The sequence below is a fragment of the Peromyscus maniculatus genome, chromosome 12 (genome assembly GCF_049852395.1).
Source record: "Peromyscus maniculatus bairdii isolate BWxNUB_F1_BW_parent chromosome 12, HU_Pman_BW_mat_3.1, whole genome shotgun sequence".
NCBI lineage: Eukaryota > Metazoa > Chordata > Mammalia > Rodentia > Cricetidae > Peromyscus > Peromyscus maniculatus.
The window spans coordinates 49,637,413-49,657,021 of record NC_134863.1 but is presented as its reverse complement, the minus strand read 5'-3'; the positions used below and the strand labels follow the sequence as shown (position 1 = coordinate 49,657,021).

The following is a 19,609-nucleotide window of genomic DNA, read 5'->3' as shown; positions in this document are numbered from 1 at the left end:
TAGCTAAGTGACATCAGCTTAATTCAACTCTAACTATGTCACAGCCCCAAGCAGAGACTAGAGGGGCTTTTGCACCCTGAGACCCATAGACCCACTACCCAGGCTAGCACTAGAATAGTGGGACGGTTGATAAGGGCTTTGGAAGTATCACTGCAGGCCCCTACTCCCGCCTCAGAGTGTGGTGGTTAGAAAAAGAATGGTTCTCATAGGTTTGTATGTTTGAATACTTGGTTTCCAGTTGGTGGCTGCTTGGGAAGAATTAGAAGGTGTGGTCCTGTTGGAGGTGTGTCACTGGAGGCAGGCTTGAGGCTTTAAAAGCCTCCTGCCAAGCCCTATGCTCGCTCGCGCTCTCGCTCGCGCTCTCGCTCGCTCGCTCTCTCTCTCTCCCCGTCTCTCTCTCTCTCTCTGCCTGTTTACAATATGAGACATGAGCTCTCAGCTGTTCTGTCACCCTGCCTTCACTACTCCATCATGGACTCCACCCCTCTGAAATCATAAGCCCAATTAAGTGCTTTCTTTTATTTTATTTTATTTTATTTTTGGTTTTTCGAGACAGGGTTTCTCTGTGTAGCTTTGCGCCTTTCCTGGAACTCACTCTGTAGCCCATGCTGGCCTCGAACTCACAGAGATCCGCCTGGCTCTGCCTCCCGAGTGCTGGGATTAAAGGCGTGCGCCACCACCGCCTGGCAAGTGCTTTCTTTTATAAGTTACCTTGGTCATAGTGTTTTATCCCAGCAATAGAAGAGGAACTAAGACAGAGTCCACTTGAAGGAGCCTACTGAGGTATCTTTGGTTTACAGGCCCCACAACAGAGGAGAATGTGAGCAGTATATTAGGACAATGCATTCTGAACGGGTGCGATTATACTCTAATAATCTAGCAGGACAGAATTTTGGTCAATGAGCTATAGTCTGATGACAACTTATCAAGTGCACATAAAAACATTATTTATTCAAGTTTCCTAATAATAATATTAGGCACCCATCAAAAAACAAGGTACTGTTTCCTTCTAGCTTTTGGCAGGTAAATTTTAAAATCAAGAAAGAGATACAGACATAGATAAGAATTAGGTACTAGTTATACCCTAACGATGCAAGAAATATGGGAACACTTAACTACACACAAATAGTTCCAATGTAAGAAAAGTATGTACGTTTTCTAATAAAGGGCATGAAGTTTACTTATGAAGCTATTCCTGCCTATTTACATCCTTTATTCAAGACCACTTCCTGCCTGAGCCTGGCTATGTTCCCACCCAAACGCACTGCAAGCAAGATGCCAAGGAGCAATACATGGTCAAGCTACTTGGCTCCCTGGAGAAGGAACCCATGAGCACTTTCCTAGCTACTATTCATCTAGCAACGCTATGTTGGGGAGCGGAAGAGCTGCACTATCAGGAAGAAAAAGGTGGTACTGGAGTTTCTACCAAGAAAATGAAGGAAATCTTGGCTGTGTTGTGCTTACATGCTACTACTGACTTAAATGTGGAGAAACAGGTCAATGTCAAATCTTCCACTTTATTCTCGAGAAGTTGGCGATTCACTGAATTCAACTTATTTCTGCTGAGCTGGAACATACATGGAAATAGGGTTTTTTGGAAGATAAGCAGAAGACTACCTTAGCTCACTTTTCTAAGACCTTACAGAAGCCACCTGGTCTGGAGGGCTACAGTGAGAGCTACCCATCCCTGGAATCCTCAGGATACATTCCCACAGGCATCTTTACACTACCTGGAAACTCTGCCTGAACTTGTCATAGCAACAGAGATAACCAGCTCCAGAGATGTGCCACATGCCCTTGCCATACCTTCAATATGAAGTCATGTGTTGGTGTGCCAATCCGTTCCTCGGGCTCCACGCTGTACTCACGTGCGAGGGGCACAGTTGGGGAGTAGAGGCGCCAGTGTTTCTCTCCCTCCAGCTGCACGATAAAAACCTACAGAAAGCCACAGACCCGAGAGCATGAGAAAGCTTCCTGACAAGCTGTGGGCAAGGAGCTTCTAAAACTTTCAAACATCAGAAATGCATGCCCCTTCTACAGACATAAGCTGCCACCACTAGTAATCAGGAATCCTGGTGTTGGACATTCATTCTTCTCACTTGTCAAGACATTGCTGAGCTCTTTATATGCCACTAGCTTTTGAATCTTCTAACAGCTAGGCAGTAGAAATCATAATCTCAGATAGAAAAATTTGATATAAGTAAATGACCCAAAGCGTAAAAATTACAAGGATCCTTGGCAAATAGAAAAAATTAATAGTTTATTCTTCATTTGGCTAAAATTGTCTTAATAGTCTACTAGGAATATTAAACACACACACACCACTGTTGGACAATGTGTTTACATCAAATAGCTCTCAGGGGGAAAAAGGGATTTTTTGTTAATATCTGTGTTCACACCTTGTATAAGTACAAAAATAAAACTACAAAATACCCAAGCCAATGAGTTAACTTTTTTGGAAGCCACATAAGAATTAAATCAACACTTGCCAAGGTGCCAGGGCTTAAGTGGAACCAGGACCTTCATTCAAGCTGCACGAAGATTTTTACAAGTGGAAAAAATATACATACTGTTGGCAACCACCGAAATGGACAAAGTGAAAGCAAATGTAAGGACTGTGATCCACCTTACTTTCTTTATAATTTTTTTTAGAAGTCATTTTTTGTTTGCTTTTATTAGAGAAAAAATCCTGTTTCTAAAGAGTGTGCTTGTCTTTGAATTAGCAAGGCTGAAGCCATGCCTCTGCTTTGAGAAAGAGCAGGAAACCAGTTTGCAGGGATATGCTTGGCTCAACATCCCAACCTGGAGATGAGGTCAGGATCTCCAGGGAGGACACAGAAGAACAGCTACAGTCCTGGTCTACCAGCTCTCCAGAGCAATGACATCAACCCTGACAAGCCAACAAGCCTGGCTCTCAGCAGCTCCTGCTTTCCACCCTGGGCACTATGCTTCTTCTCTTACCTCAACATCATCATAATGTGGAGGGAGCCCCTGAGATCCTGCTGGAGTCATGTATATATTCGAGCCGACTAAGGAACCAAAGTAACATTCCAGCTTTTCCTGGATCCTCCAAAACTCATTCTTTAACAAAGAAAAAAGAAAAGGGGTGTGAATAGAAAATAAAGAAATGATCTGTTCAGTTAGGATGTCTCTGTGATGCAATTTACAGGTCAGACAATTAAACAGTGCAAGGTTCCTCTGGAATCTTCAAATCTCTGCACACTCCTGGCAAAGGATATGAACAGGTAAGTGAGAGACTGGTCAGAAAGGCAATTCAATTTATACTTTTAAAAGCTTACTCTGGCTGTCAGGCACGGAATGGACAGCAGAACTTCAAGAGAGACCTACCTGGAAGCTACTGATTAAGCAGTAAAAGCAAGGAATGAGCAGAGTGGTTAGAGTGGCAGAGAAAAATGAAAAGGGGGAGACACACTGTGGAGGTGGAGAAGGACTCTGCAAACCAAAGGGGGAAAAGAGAAACAAGCTGCTTCTGGACTTGATCCATTTACTGAGATGGGAAAAGGCTCTGCTAAAGAGCCAATTGTCAGGGGCTGGGAAGTACGAGCTCAGCCAGTAAAGTGCCTGTCACACAGACATGGAGAGATGAGCTTGAATCCTTGGCACCCACTCAAAAAGCTGGACACAGTGTATGCCTTTAGGCCCAGCTCTAGAAAGGTGATGGCAGTCTAGCCTAAGTGGGGAGCGTCAGGTCCAATGAATGGTCCTGCTTCAAGAAAGAAAAAAGATAAAACATGATGGAGGAAAATAGCCTTCACATACACACACATATACACACCTCACCTGTACCCCTCACCCACACACAAACACACATACCCCAACTACACCACCCACATATACACACAGCCTACCAGCACTCCCCTACACACACACTCCACCCCCCAGATCACCTACAAATATACACACCCCACCAGCGCCCCCTACAAACATACACACACACACACACACATACTCTACTTGCACCCCCAACCAATCCAAACACAGACCCCACCAGCACCCCCTATACACACATACACACACACACACACACACACACACACACACACACACACACACAGTTTCAGGAGGAAAAAAATGTTCTGGAAATGTTAGATTTGGGAAGCTACGATTTCCTATGGTAATGTTTTGAAGTCAGTCTGAGGCTCTAACCGGAAGTAAGGACAGGAATTTACACTTGGGAACTCCTCAAGGGGAGCAGAACTGACAACCTGGGAAGGGGGACAGACAGAAGAGAACAAGCTGAGTTAAACTCCTTCTCCAGTCACTCATCAGTGATAAGCAGCCTGAGGAACCCTACATGCCTGAGTTGAGAGGTCTGAATTACCTAATACAGGTATAAGGAAGTCAGCAAGTAGGCCTTGTGGACAACAGTATAGCCTACTTTCTAAGTGCTTAACCCCTGCTAATTTAATACTCTTCATAATAATCCTGTCTCACAGGGTGGGCAGCTTTCAAGACCTTTTGGAGTGTGTGAGTGTGAGTGTGAGTGTGAGTGTGTGTGTGTGTGTGTGTGTGTGTGTGTGTGTAGGGGGCGCTCGTGGGGTGTGCATATGTATGGGTGAACCAAACCTTCAAGACAGTTTGCAAAAGGCAAGTCACATACTCTAAACATATTACAGAGACTAAGGCTTTAATACACAGGAACGCATAGTGACTGATGTTATCAACATTTGGTTTGTTGGGTACACCAGTGAACACAGAGAATTAGTTCTATCACTGGACTGAAAGAATCCAGTATTAATAGCCGATGGGGAAGAATTGGGTCAGCATGGAAAAAGCTTTCAGAGACACCTTTAAGAATGAAGACCACTGGGTTTCCTTATTTATAGATCTCAGAGGTTCCCCTTAGCACAGGAAAACTAATTTAATGGCCTCCAAATAGCTCCGAAGAGTTAACAGAGCTCCCGAAGAGCCTAATTTATTTTGAAGAGAGGCAACAGGACCTGGCTCTCTAATTACTTGGTATCTGGCACCACTAAGAAGCCTTGGTTGGCTCTTGCTCTCTCGTGTCCCAAGAGATCTTTTAGGAATGTACAGGTAACTTTATGGCTCCCAATGCAAACATCAGTTATCACTAAGGGGGGCGGGGGGGGGGGGGGGGGGGGGCCGCGGGGAGGGGGGGGAACGACACTGGTATGTAATTGATGAATTTATTTCTTTTCTTAAGGGTTATCCCAAATGCTACCAGTTCTGCATGTTTTCCCATTTATCTTGGCCCTCTGATTTTTATATCTTCAAACTGTGCCTATTAATAAAAGATGTAGAGTCAAACCATGTTGGTCAATGTTGCAGTTACAAGCTCTGTGATGGTGCTTTTTTTTATAAAAGGATGCCCTCCTCATTTACAATGACCACCCAGGAGCTCAGTGTCACAAGTTCTGTTATTAATGTTAACATGTCTTTCTTGGCTATCTACCTGGTCATAGCTCTGAAGCCTCCACTTGGAAAGATGTAGACAATAAAGGGAGATAACCTCAGTTTTCACCTTGATGCTACCATGTGCCTTAATATACAGCAACAGAACAAAACACAGAGGGAGGAAATGCAAAAATTAAGCAGTCATTAAACACACCCTAGAGGTGCAATGTTACTTTAATAAGGTTAGAAACTTGGGAATCTTTGGTTACTGCAGCTTTATGATACCTAAAACATCCACCTATCATTGTTGGAGATTCAAAATATCTAGCCAGAGACCAGGGAGATGGCTCAGTGGGTGAGAACACCCGCTGTACAAGCAGAAGAGCCTGAGTTAAGCTCCTTTGTATCCACGTCCAAGATGATGTAGCAAAGTATGTTTGTAATATTAGTACTGAGGAAATAGGAGGCGGACACAGTTCCGCCCCCTTAGCTCACTGACTATCCAATCTAAACAAATGGTTAGCTCCAGGGTCAGTGGGAGACCCTAACCTCAAACATATAAGGTGGAAAGCAATATAGGAAGATATCCAACATCTTTCTGTCCTCCAGACATGCCTACATGAGTGAGCACATTGCACACACAAATTTATCTAAAAGGTAATATATTCTCCCAAGTTCAAATGTATTTAAAGACCAAATAGATGCTATGCATTCTCAAAATAATCTTTATCCTCAAACCACATTCTCAGTCTTAATGTGTGGCCAAATGCTACCAGTTTCATACTGATGAGAATTTTGCTGTGGGGAGATGTTACCTTAAATCTCTGTGGTTGGTGAAACTGAACTGTTGCCCTCTTCTGATCAAAATCTTTTCTCAGCTGATGGAAGTGTACTTTGCCATCCTTATTTAAAACCTTCTTCTTCCCATTGATGCACCGGCAGACATTCACATCTTTTCCATAGTACAACCCTAGAAGGCAGAGCCTATTCAGATCTGAGAATTTGAACAGAGACTGGTAATATGTGGCCAGTGAAGGGTTATTCCTCTGAATGAGAAGAGGCTTTTGTTCCCAGAATTCCTTGAAAAAAGTCTCTACTGTGATAGGTGAGATTAAACTTTCAAAAAGAGCAGTGGGGCTGCTGAAATTTAATGCAGACAGACTGTCAGATACATCCATCTTCATCTGCTTGCAGGAAACAGACCCGTCTTCTTCCTTCCCATCCCCTGTAGGCTGTTCCTTCTTAGGCATTGTTCACAAGGAGGGAGGGAAGCAAACCTACCAACAGAATAAAGACATGGTTAGGTTGTTGCAGGCATGCACATATACACCATATGTGACCATTTGGCCTCGGAGAACTCCTCATCAGTCAGTACTACTCCTCCAGGATGAGACAGGCATAAGCCAGTGTCATTTCTTTCAAGATGGTTCAGCCGTAAACACCACTCAGTCTCTACAGTCATCTTAAGGAAAACACAATTTTCTTATGGATATAAGCACTAAGTCCTAGAAATCATTATTAATTAGGAAACTTGATTATCCCAAATTAAACCATTCAACTCTCTCAGCAGTTCTTACTCAAAGGTTTAGTCTATGGCCATGGAAACAGTGAAGCCAAAACCTCTTGAATTTGGTAGCAATCAGCACCATGTCCTGAATTTAATTAGATGCACTCTCTGTTATAAACACTTGAGACAGAATCAGGAACAGCTGTCTGATGCCAGGTGCTGCTCAACACAATACCATATTAAACCTTCCCAAGTAGAAGCCAATGTGCCCTGGGCAGTGGCATCACCTGGTGCCTGGAATAGGATTCTAAACAGTGGAAACTCCACTTTCAAGTGAGATGATTCTTGAGAACTGTCACTATCAGGGAACTCACCCTCTGCCCATTAATAATAATAATAATAATAATAATAATAATAATAATAATAATAAAGAGCTTTAAAAATGAAGATTAAAAGCAGGTATATGACAGGTCTTCAAAAAGATTTAACTTTTTAACTGAAACAAAAAATCACCATCATTAGCCTCTAACACAGCAATTCTCCAATTCCATATGCACAAAGACACAGGGGCATCAAGTAGACCAGGTGTCCATGGTGATGACACTGCTGGTCGGTGGCACACATCTGGGTAGCCAAAGGACCAACATTCCCAAACATCCCCAAATGACAACTCTTGTTACTTATATAGGTCTCCCCCATGTGGAGACAAAAACCATAATTCAAAATATATAAATATTCACAGAATAAAAAAAAATTTACAAATATCATTTGCAAAAGTTTTTGGGACCAAAATGTTTGCTTCTGGAATGCCTGCAAATATATAATGAGACACGTAGTCGAAACCTGAAATTGTATATTTGAGATAATCAACTAAAGGAGGCTTTCTTTTGGCCTAGTTTCAGGGGCTTTAGTCTATTGGATGGCTTTGTTGCCTGGAGCTTGAGGAGAGTCTCAACATCATAGCCAAGAGGATGTGATAAGTGCAGTTACCTCATGGTAGCAGGGAGGCAAAAAGAGGCTAGGGTACCTGTTGGGGAATATTAACTTAAAGTGTGTTACTTGTGTTTATATTGCATTTTTTTTTTTAAACTCTGTGAAGCTGTGTTACTGTGCCTGTCTAAAACACCTGATGGTCTAATAAAAAAAAACTGAACAGCTAATAGTGAGGCAGGAGAAAGGATGGGTGGGGCTGACAGGCAAAAAGAATAGAAGAAATCAGGGAGAGTAGAGATTTAGGAACAAGAGGAGAAGGACATCAGGGGCCAGACACCCAGCTACACAGCAAGCCACAGAGTATGAGTAAAATAAGATTACAGAAGAAAGAAAAAGCAAAAGCCCAGAGGCAAAAGGTAGAAAGTATAATTTAAAGTTAAAAAAAAAAAAAAAAAAGCTGGCTGGAAACAAGCCAAGCTAAGGCCAGGTATTTATAATTAAGAATAAGCCTCCATGTGATTTATTTGGGAGCTGGGTGGTGGCCCCAAGAGTAAAAACAACCAACAACAGGTACCAACATCCCCTTCAAGGGCACCCTTCCATGAACTAACTTCTTTCTACCCAGGAGTGCCAGACAGAGGACAATAACCAAGCTGCTAGTACAAAGGCTGGAGAAAAGAGGACAAATCAAAACCAAAACCAAATTCATTTATGCTTCATACAACTTATACACATAGCCTGGGGGTAATTTTATGCCTTCCTTTCATGTACCTCCAATTTGAAAAAAATAAGAAAAATTTTTTCTCTTATGGCATCATGTTGGTGCTCATTAGACTTTGGGGCATGTCAAATTTGGATTAGGAATGTTCAACCTGTATAGATTTTCTTTTCTTTTTTCTTTCTGATCCTGAGAAGAGGTCCTAATTCTCTGATTCCTGTTCAAATGCCTGCTCCCAAACACCACCAAGAATCCAAGAATCACAGTGCTTAGGAAACAATGAAACGTTCCCCAGGACTAGTAACTTAAAATGTTATGATTTCCTATTGTGTTGAGTTCCCAGGACTGCAAGAAAGCTGTCTTTTCTTCTTCTCACCATCTCTGGAGTAGCATTTAGCAGGTCTGTGGACTGATGAGTATTCTGGTCTGGGAAGTTCTAGAATGATCTGCAACAACTAATTTTTAAAAGACTTTAAAAATGCAACCCAGATGTAAATTGAATAAATTAAAAAGTGGAAAATGAACAAATATAAAACTCGAATGGGCGGGGCAGCGGTGGCACAAACCTTTAATCCCAGCACTCGGGAGGCAGAGCCAGGCGGATCTCTGTCAGTTCGAGGCCAGCCTGGTCTATAGAGCAAGATCCAGGAAAGGCACAAAGCTACACAGAGAAACCCTGTCTCGAAAAACCAAAAAAAATAAAATAAAAATTCTAACAGTCTAATTTTAGCATCTAAATTTTGTTACACCAAGTAGCTCAGTTCTTTCAAAAAGCAGAGGACCATGGTGGCAAACTGTGACAAACTGATACTAACAACAGAGCAGGAGCTAAGGACAAATTGGAAAAAGATAAACTAAGGTTAAGACACGTGCTTTGGATATTCCTTTTGATTCAAACCAAACAGCTTCAATTTGGTGGAGCGGAAAAGTTTCCAGACAGGGTTTCTCTGTGTAGCCCTGACTGTCCTGGAACTCGCCTTGTAGACCAGGCTGGCCTCTAACTCCGAGATCTGCCTGCCTCTGCATCCAGAGTGCTGGGATTAAAGGCAAGCGCCACCACCCGGCTTCAATCTTAACCAAAGTAATCAAAGCTTTGGTGAGATAAAGATAGCTGGGATTCTGAAGAGATGTAGAAATACAAAATATGAAGACAGACTCAGTAAAGAACACCTGTGTAGACAGTTAAGAAGGAAGGCTCTAACTCCTGTTCTTTTAAAAGCCAGCTTGTGGCTGATATTTCTGGAAAATTTTTACTACCATTAAATGAAAAAAAAAAAAAAAGCAGCCCAAATATGTGACCGACACAGCAGACACTGTAAACCTGCCGTTCTTCTGTGGATCTGAACTTTGGTACATGCCAAGCCGAGGCTGCCTGATCATCGGTCATCAGCCTACTCTCCCCCAAACCCTTGTCACTAAGCCTCTAAGAGCCTCGCAATGGTTTCCACCTGCTGATACAACCAGGCTCTGGAACAACTGAGAGCGACTCCATTAGAAGACCCTTGGAATCTCGCGCCTGGCCACCCCAGGAATTCATCCCATGTACCTTATTCCTGGACTAATTAGTATCTCATGTAGTGAATTGCTGAGCCCCTCATATTTAATTTTTAAAACGGTTAAGACTATTCTGTCACTAAAGGTGCTGTTTCCGTTAGGGTTATTACTGTGATGAGACACCATGACCCAAGTTACCTAGGGAGGAAAGAGTTTATTTGGTTGTCGTCATCGAAGGAAGTCAGGGCAGGATCCTGAAGGCAGGGGCTAATGCAGAAGCCATGGAGGGGTGCTTTTTTACTGGTTTGCTCTCCATGTCTTGTTCAGCCTGCCTTTTTTTTTTTTTTTTTTTGGTTTTTCGAGACAGGGTTTCTCTGTGTAGTTTTGGTGCCTGTCTTGGCTGACCTGGATCTCGCTCTGTAGCCCAGGCTGGCCTCGAACTCACAGAGATCCTCCTGGCTCTGCCTCCCAAGTGCTGGGAGTAAAGGCGTGCACCACCGCCGCCCGGCTCAGCCTACTCTCTTATAGAACCCAGAACCACTAGCTAAGGGAGGGTCACACACACAAGGGGCTGAGCCCTATGCCATCAACCACTAATTAAGAAAATACCCTACAACTGCATCTTATGGAGGCATTTTCTCAGTTGAGGTTCCCCACTTTCAGAGAATTCACGAGCCAGCACAGGTACCTTCCAGAGTAATCTTATATTTAAGGCACACATCTCATACTCTCACAACTGCTCAGTTTGACATTTGAAGATGAGAAACAAGTGAAAAGCTTGTTTCCTTAGGAATAACCTATGTGCACGGCTAAAATGCACAAAATACTTAAAAATAAAACCACTTAAGGATTTTTCCCACCTACAATCACCAACAAAAGTTAACCCCAAGACTACAGAACTTACCTTGCCTACTATTACACCATCGATTTCCCCCCTATATTCACACTAAAATGATCTGGACCTCAATTAGAAACTAACTCAGATGTTACTGGATAAATACATTAGATTTCACTTACAACACTCATTTTTGTTTGTTTGTTTTTACAGGTTTTGGAGGGCAGAGTAGACACACAGTTACCCCATTAAGCCTATCTCCAAATATCAGAAGTTCTAGAACTATTTCAGATGCAGTAAGAAGCACAAAGAGGAACAAAGACATTTCTTGGACTCCAGGAAACACAGTAATTAAATAAGAGACTGCTTTGTCTGGAATAGTGTAGTGCCTGCTTGTAAGCCCCATGGATCACACAGACAGAAATAACATTTCTTTCTATAAAGCTAAGGGGGGGGGGGGGAGGCAAGCCCTAAAGAGGAATTGTTTTCACTGAGTTGATTTAAAGCACTTAATAAACTCTACAAGAAAATAAATGTTGGCACTTGTACTATCGTTGACAAATGTATAGTCTTTGCATTTAAGGGCGCCCTAACTTTCCTATGGTAAAATTTAATGGCAAGAAGTCACAAGAGCTTCTTGACAACTACCTCTACATTGCCTGCCAGAACCTAGCCAAGTATGACAGGAAACAGTCAAGTGAGAATTTACTCACCAGAGTATACCAAATTCTCAAAAGCCTTACCAAAAAAACAAAAACAAAAACAAAAAACACAACAACAAAATCACAAAACAGCAGTTGGGAAAGACAGGAGGCTTGCACGAGAAAGGACTATTCTGGAGGAGTCACCATAGGCACAAGCACTTATTAGCGGGGGTGTCGCTATCTGAACAGTATTTTACCTCGCAAATTTCTAGATGCACATCATGATTACCGCTTCCGATGCTGGAGGCAGAAATCTACATCCACAGAAGTTCTTAATGAATTTTAAGCCCATTAACCCCAAACACACTAGGTTGAACTCGGCTCAATTAAACACACCTGACAATAATTATATACTGTGGGCCTGAGAGATGCATGGCTCAGAGGGTAAGGGCACTGGCTGACCACTCTGACCTACCTGAGTCTAATCCCTGAGACCCACATAGTGGAAGGAAAGGACTCCCTCAAAGTGTCCTCCAGCCTTCACTGGCACACCATAACACGCATGCATCCACACATAACATAAATAAATAAAATGCAGAACTGTTAAAATTTTATATATATATATATATATATTGCTTGTAACAAGATCACCGGGCTAACCTGAAGTAACTTTTTATTTATTTTTTTTAGCACACAGAAAGTTTCATTAATTCGGAGATGTCTCACTGCCTGGCAGCTGTGTTTGGGGGCTTTATACAACCAGAATACAAACTGTGTCTTACTAATGTATGGGGAGGAGGAGGAGGGGGGAGCGTGAGGTCACAAAAGATGCAGCCCCAAAGCAAAATGCATCCTGATATAAAAAGGAGCTGGTCCAACACACTGCCCGGCACCGGAAGTTCAGATCACGACTGGTGGAACAGGAGCCGCGACTTCCTGAAACCTGTTCTTATTCACCTGTTGGATAACCGGAGGGTCAGGCAGGCCATCTTCCGCACTTGTACCTCTACACGGAAGTGGCAACCGAGGCCGCACCCGGAGTCAGGGATGGGCGACAAACCCATGCCCCGCCTCCGTCGGTCTGCAGCTCTGCTTGGGGCCGTCCCCGCCTGCACGTGGCCCGCGCCCCTCCCCGCCGGCCGGGCTGCTGCGCGCGCAGCCTGGCTCGAGCACGCCGGCCAAACTCTCGTGCCGCCCGGTGCCGCCGACTCCGCGGTCTGCCAGCCGGGCCTGGGCCCTCCGGAGCTGCACCCCTCAGCCCGACCCCAGGCCACACACTGCAAGGCACGGCCCCACCGGAATCATCCCACTCACCCGGCTCCGCCTGTTGCGCGTGTAGCGGCGAGCTGACCCGGTTACAGCATGGAGGGGCGTGGCGGCGTGGGCACGTCCAGGGCGTGCTCCCGCTCTGGACCCGCCCCCCGAGCAGAGGCCCCGCCCCCCGGGCCTCGGGCAAAGACCCCGAACAAGAGCCCCGCCCCTGCCTACGCCTACTGGGCGTCCCCTGCGGAGCGTAGTTCTGCAGGCTTGAAACATAAACCTCTGAACCTTAAAATCAGAATGTGAACGTGCTCTTTTTTATGGTTGATAACCTCCGATTCTGACGTTAGGGGGAAATCTGTAAATCTGAACAGTTCCCTTTACTAACACACGCATCTGAACATGCTTCTTGAGAGTGCTTCATGCTTGCTTGGTCCAAAAAAGATCCAAATTGTTTTTCATTATATATGGCTTTAGTATTTATACAATTATTATTACCCTAACAATTTGGGTACCAACTATATTATTTAAACTTCATATATTTTATTCCAATTAAAAAAATTTATTGGCTTTTTTCATACAATATATTTTGATAATATTCTTCCCTCTCGCCCAACTCCTTTTGAAAGACCCCCGGCTGAGATCTTTCTCCGGGAGAGACCCCAAACCCAAGGAACACACCGAAACCACAGATCAGATGCAAAAGCAAGAGGGTTTATTTAGACCAGGTACCTGGGGCGAAGTCTCTTGGAGGACTTGCGCCCTTTCCTAGGGCAAGGGGGACTTTTTATGGGATCCCAGGGGCAGAGGCGCGGTTACAGAAGCGAGAAGCATAGTTACAGGGTCCCTATTGGTTGTTTCAAAGAAGGCCAGGGTGAACTTGGGGTCATATGTGTGTGGCTGATTTGGCCTTGTCCAGGCCAGCTGCTTATTCCTCAAGGCCAGGGGCCCGCCATAAAATATCAACTGTCTTACTCCCAAGGCTGCTGACCACAGTTATCTCTCTCAAGGCTGGCCATAGCTATCTCTGTCAAGGCCGGGTAGCTGGCTATGGCTGTGAACTCCTGTTTTTCTGATTCCTGCAGAATGGCGTTTCTAAGGCCAAGTTATTGGGGGGGCATAACATCGGCCCAACGCCCCATATCCTCATAATGGAGCGGGGGTCTTTCATTCCCCCATTTTCTTTTGTACCAAATGAAATCTTTCATTTTAGGATGGAGAATAAGGGGTTAGCTCTATCTCTGACTGTCTGAGCCTCTGATATTGTTTGGTTAGGATCAAAGCCTGGGCAACAGAAACCTTATCCTTGATGAATTGCACCAATCTGTTGAGGATGTATGACCCAAACAATAAAATGAGCAGGAGGACGATTAGGGGGCCCATAATGGTGGAGACAAGGGTCATAAACCACGGTGACCTTTGGAACTATCTTTTAAATCATTTTTGTTGAGCATGGCTACTTGGAGCTGTCTGAATTGGCCGGTCTCCATAAGGGCTGCAGTCCCTGTATCTACCCCAGCAGCTATTTTGTTTATGGTAATTTTTTCCAGTAACAGGGCCAGCGTCAGGGAAACAGGCTCTCTGGTGATGTCCCTCCTTATGTCAGGAGGACTATTAGGGGGATCAAGGGGACCCCCGGGTGAGTCTTATCTTTAGTGGGTTTGGAGAGCGTTGAACTAGATGTCTCGGTGCCCTCAGCTTCGTCGGGTTCCTTGGCAGTCTTTACATGTGACGTGTGGACCCAAGCCGCTGTCCCGTCAACCTCGGCTCTAGGTTCCTGGATTGATGGCGTCGGACCTAGACAGAGTCCCCAATCTTGAATGGGTGAGGCATCACCGGGCGGTTCAGTTGCTCCCGGCAGGCAGGGGTTTTTGCACCGTCTTTTGCATCAATTGGAGGGCTAGTGGCAAAAGAGGAGATATCAGAGTAAAGGAAATTTACAATTGGTGGGGGAGCCCCATACATGATCTCGAACGGGGTTAGGCCATGAGGCCCAGGAGTGTTCCGGGCTCGGTAAAGGGCTAGGGGGAGTAGGAGCACCCAATCTCTAGTGCCAGTTGCAAGCGTTAATTTGGTTAAAGTCTCCTTAATGGTTTTATTTGCACGTTCTACCTGTCCTGAGCTCTGGGGGCTGTATGCACAATGAAGTTTCCAATCGATCCCCCGTAGCCTGGCCACCTCCTGACTTACCTGGGAGACGAAGGCGGGCCCATTGTCTGACCCCAATATCTGGGGTATTCCATACCTGGGAAAGATGTCATCTAGGAGTTTTTTGGTTACCACGTTAGCGGTCTTTTTTTCTTGGTAGGCAAGGCCTCTGTCCATCTATGATGTAAGCGTGTCGCTCGGGGCTTTATTTCGCCCCCATTTTCTTTGTTAGTTCCTGATCCTCCGGGCTTCCGCCATCCGGAGGGCCTGAGTCAGCGCGATCAGCTCTGCCTTTTGGGCCGATGTTCCAGGTGGCAGTGGTGAGGTCCAAACTATCTCCGATTCGGTGGTGACGGCTGCTCCAGTCCTCCGTTCTCTTTCTTGGAGGAAGCTGTTCCCATCCATGAACCAGGCAGCAGGGTTGCGGAGTTGAGGGAGACAACTGGTCTGCACACCATTCGATCTGAGGGCTGCTGGACCAGAGCTTTTACCGCATGGGAGGATAACACAGTTAATGGCTGTCCCAAAGTCAGTTTCCCTGCATCCTTGAGCAAAACAGCAATGGCTACCACATGTAGACAGGGGGGCGGGCCATCCTGCAGCTACCGGGCTTTCATGGCCCCAGTCTCTGTATCAACATTTCTTTTGCAAAGCCTGAGTTCTCGTCCACGAACAGTTTAAAGGGCTAGGACTTGTAGGGGGCTCCCTTTGGGTCCTGTCCAGATGTCAGCTGAACCTTTTTTTTTTTCTCGGTGGTCCTTTGATACCTCCTGTTACCTGTGGCCCCCTGGACCAAAGCTGTGCGGTCATTGAGAGAGCCTCCGGTATGGGTCAGGACTGAATGTTGAGCCCCGGTGTCCACTAGGAAGGTCACTGGCTGCCCCCTAATCTTGAGAGTTATCCTAGGTCGGGGGGAGGGGGTCTCCTGGCCTTGACCTCCCCAATCTTCCAGATTGAGGACCCTTGGCTTAGGTCTCCGAGACCCTTGAGGCTTTTTTTGATCAGTCACGAGCCCAATGTCCTCTCTGTTTACAGTAAGCACTTTGTCTTTGTCAAGCAGTGTTCTTTTTTTGATCTCCCGTCCTAACTTCCTAACTCCCTCTCTGACCTGTCCCTGAGACCTTACAGTGGCCAGGACTTTTTTGTTTGTTTTTTCTCTCCCTCTGTGTCTCTCTAAGTCCTTTTTTTAAAAACGCGCTGCCGGCGTCTCTTTCTGGTAACCTGAGCCCAATCGGTAGGGGGTTAGAGCCCCTGGAGACCCGCTAAGAGCAACTGGCCAGAGATGTAGGTGTTCCCTACCTTCGCTGCTTTGTCCCGCCTTCCTCGTAGGCGACCGGCAATTGGGGAGGAAGCAGGAACTCATCCTCCGCTGTTTGGGGGCCGCTGCAGGAGCCGCCGGTCCCTCCGGCGCTGTCGGGGGGGTTGTAACACTCGGGGCGGGGTGACTCGGCGTCCATGGGTGACGCCGCCCCCTAGTCACCTTCCCCATATTGGGCCGGAGCCGGTCGTGGCACATCGCTGTGGGTCGCCGGCCAGGGGGCGGTCCCTCGCCGACCCCATCCCCGGCCCCGCCTGCGTGTCCCTGCCACATCCCGTGTCCGCCTGCGCCGCCGCTGCCGACTGTGCCGCTCGGCCGCCCATCGCGCTATCCACCGCCCCTCCGAGCGAGCGGCTGTGGGGCGTTGCCGGGACCGAGGCCGCCTGCGCCGCCGCTGGCTCCCCGCCGCCCGGGTCCGGCTGGTCGCCGGCCCCGCCCCTGGCCCCGCCTGTGTCGCCGCGGCCTCCGCCGCCCGGGTCCGGCTGGTCGCCGGCCCCGCCCCTGGCCCCGCCTGTGCCGCCGCGGGCCTCCGCCGCCCGGGTCCCGGCCAGCCGCGCCGGGGGCCGCCGCGCGCGCGCGCGCGCCGCCGGAGGGCAGTTCCGAGCCCGAGTAGGCGCGGGTGCGGCCGTTGGCGGCGGGGCCACTCTGCTTGGTGCCCATGTCCGCGCCGCCCCGGGCCTCCGCGATCAGATTCCCCTGGTCTGCACCAGCTCCAAGTCCGCTGTTAGGCGCCACGCGGAAAACCACGGCCCGGCGGGGCGGACTCCTCCGCCCGCACGGGAGACATGGACAGCCGGGGAGAGCGGGGAGTGAGGGGAGCCCCCCCCAGCGCCGTCCCGGACCCCCGCGACCGCGCCGCGGCCGCGCGGACGGGAGGAGGCGCGGGGAGCTCCGGCACCCGCCGCCGCCACCGCCATCACCGCTGACGGCCTGCGGGGACTGGGCAGGGGGCGTCCCGGCGCCCTAGCTTCCCGGCAGCCCCGCCTGCGCGTTTCCTTTTCCCGCACCCGCCTGCAAGCCTGCCCGCGCGCCCGCCTGCGCCGGAGCAGCGGCCCGCGGGGAGAGGAAAAGACTTGCTGGTGTGGGGTTAGGGAGGAACAGGGAGTGGGAGGGATCCGCCGATCTGGCTTCCTCGGCTCCGGGATTCGGCGAGCGCTGCTGCCGCCGGGGGGCTGAGGGGAAGAGAAACGGCTTAACCCATGGGGGAGGTTCTGTTGTCAGGAGTCTCCACATGGCAATGTATGGGACCTGGTCCGGGTGGCCATGGGGACTGGAAGCAAAAACTTTTTTTTTTCCACCTGTGAAATAAGACTGAGGTTAAAGGTTTCCTGACGAGGCCATCCTACATCCATTTTAACCCAATCGGCCTCGCAAAGAGTGATCTATTTTTTTTTCTCTTGATTACGACTCCTTTGTTGTTGGCTCGTGTCTTTCTTTACGTCTGACCAGTGTTTAAGCATGAGGCTCAAGGGGGTGATGGCAGTCTGTCCCATGGTTGTTTTTAAGAGGAGAACGGTTAAACAGAAAACAAAAAAAAAAACGACAGACCAATATAAATAAGACTAAAACTCGCTGCGCGGCTTCGGTTCCAAACCGAAAGCAAAACCAGAAAAACCGTGCCCCCAGAGGGGTCTTCAGACCGTGCCACAGAGGGCACTTCAGATGAACCGTGGAACGTCTTCCAGGTTCCCAGATTCCCCTAGGACGTCTCCCAGGGTTCAGTGGCGAAGTCCAGACCCGTCGGTCCCCCCTTTCAGATCCACTGACACAGACAGATTATCAGACGCAGGCGCGGAGACAAACAAACAACATTTAACACTCAGACAAACAGACAACCCTCAGACTGGACAGGGATGACATAAATCAAGGCCGGCCGGCTTACCTCCTGATGGTGGGTCGGTGGTCCCAGGGAGGGGTCTCAATCCCCGTACGGGCCACCAAATGAAAGACCCCCGGCTGAGATCTTTCTCCGGGAGAGACCCCAAACCCAAGGAACACACCGAAACCACAGATCAGATGCAAAAGCAAGAGGGTTTATTTAGACCAGGTACCTGGGGCGAAGTCTCTTGGAGGACTTGCGCCCTTTCCTAGGGCAAGGGGGACTTTTTATGGGATCCCAGGGGCAGAGGCGCGGTTACAGAAGCGAGAAGCATAGTTACAGGGTCCCTATTGGTTGTTTCAAAGAAGGCCAGGGTGAACTTGGGGTCATATGTGTGTGGCTGATTTGGCCTTGTCCAGGCCAGCTGCTTATTCCTCAAGGCCAGGGGCCCGCCATAAAATATCAACTGTCTTACTCCCAAGGCTGCTGACCACAGTTATCTCTCTCAAGGCTGGCCATAGCTATCTCTGTCAAGGCCGGGTAGCTGGCTATGGCTGTGAACTCCTGTTTTTCTGATTCCTGCAGAATGGCGTTTCTAAGGCCAAGTTATTGGGGGGGCATAACATCGGCCCAACGCCCCATATCCTCATAATGGAGCGGGGGTCTTTCACTTTCAGATTCACTGTACCTCCCTACCCATCCAATTCATGTTCTTTTTGATTAAAAAAATAAAAGAAAAATTAAAACAAAGCCCAAATGTCAAAAATTCCAAACAAAACAAAAAAGCACACACAAAAAGCATGGAGTCCATTTTTGTGTTAGCCAGCTACTCCTGAGTATGGAGCCTGCCCTAGAGTCTGGTTGCTATATCCTTTGGAGAAAACCGATTTCCCCTATCCCAGTACGTATCAATTGCAAAAAGTTTCTTGGTTAGGAACCCTACTCATAGATGCTCCCCTCTCAAGATCTAACTGAAGCGTGATCCTAATACTCTTTTTCCCCCTATGTCTTAATAATAAAAATCTGGAGTCAGATATTGGAGTAAAAGCTGAGAGTTCAGAGAATCAAAGGAGCAGCCATAGTTACCTCTTACTTCTCTAGCTCCTCAGACCGGAAAAAGGCCGAGCTCCTGTCTCTACCCCGCCTTATCACTTCCTGTCTCCGCCCAGTTATGTCACTTCCTGTCTCCGTGCATCATGTCACTTCCTGTCTCCGCCCAGCATGTCACTTCCTGTCTCCGCCTAGCATGTTACTTCCTGTCTCCGCCCAGTATGTCATTTCCTGTCTCCGCCTAGCCATGTCACTTCCTGTCTCCGCCCAGCCATGTCACTTTCTGCCTCCTGTCTGTACAGACCTCCAAACCTCTATGGTTAGCTGGTGGCTTGCTCCACCTTCTGATCTTCAGGCGAGCTTTATTTGTTAGAGCACAAACAAAATATTGTAGCTGAAGTTTTCTCTGGTCCTGCCCAAACCCACAGACCCTGCAGCCCCTTATAAAATAATCACTCAGAAACTTATATTAATTAAAACTGTTTGGCCATCAGCCCAGGCTAACTA

The 19,609-nt window shown here is 47.3% G+C and overlaps 2 protein-coding genes across 4 annotated transcripts in view; both read right to left on the bottom strand.

Moving 5' to 3' along the window:
* Positions 1-19,256, bottom strand: part of Riox2 (ribosomal oxygenase 2) — a 30,768-nt gene extending 11,512 nt beyond the window's left edge. Inside the window, exons 1-4 of one of the 3 annotated variants that reach the window (XM_016000164.3) lie at positions 19,139-19,256; positions 6,192-6,653; positions 2,962-3,081; positions 1,807-1,935 (exon numbers count right to left, since the gene is read on the bottom strand). In XM_016000164.3, the coding sequence (XP_015855650.1) occupies positions 1,807-1,935; positions 2,962-3,081; positions 6,192-6,626 (684 nt within the window). In that variant the 5' untranslated portion in view covers positions 6,627-6,653; positions 19,139-19,256. Of the gene's footprint in view, positions 1-1,806; positions 1,936-2,961; positions 3,082-6,191; positions 6,654-12,464; positions 12,654-12,821; positions 12,924-19,138 lie in introns of those variants that run through there. The other 2 variants (XM_006981607.4, XM_016000162.3) reach the window with 2 other exon arrangements.
* Positions 13,461-16,893, bottom strand: LOC143268037 (uncharacterized). The gene is made up of 3 exons (XM_076548351.1): positions 16,839-16,893; positions 16,396-16,744; positions 13,461-14,667 (listed from the first exon to the last, which is right to left on the bottom strand). Exons 1-3 carry the CDS (start codon positions 16,891-16,893, stop codon positions 14,565-14,567), a joined length of 507 nt encoding a protein of 168 aa, XP_076404466.1. The 3' UTR covers positions 13,461-14,564.
* Positions 19,257-19,609: the final 353 nt, after the last annotated feature.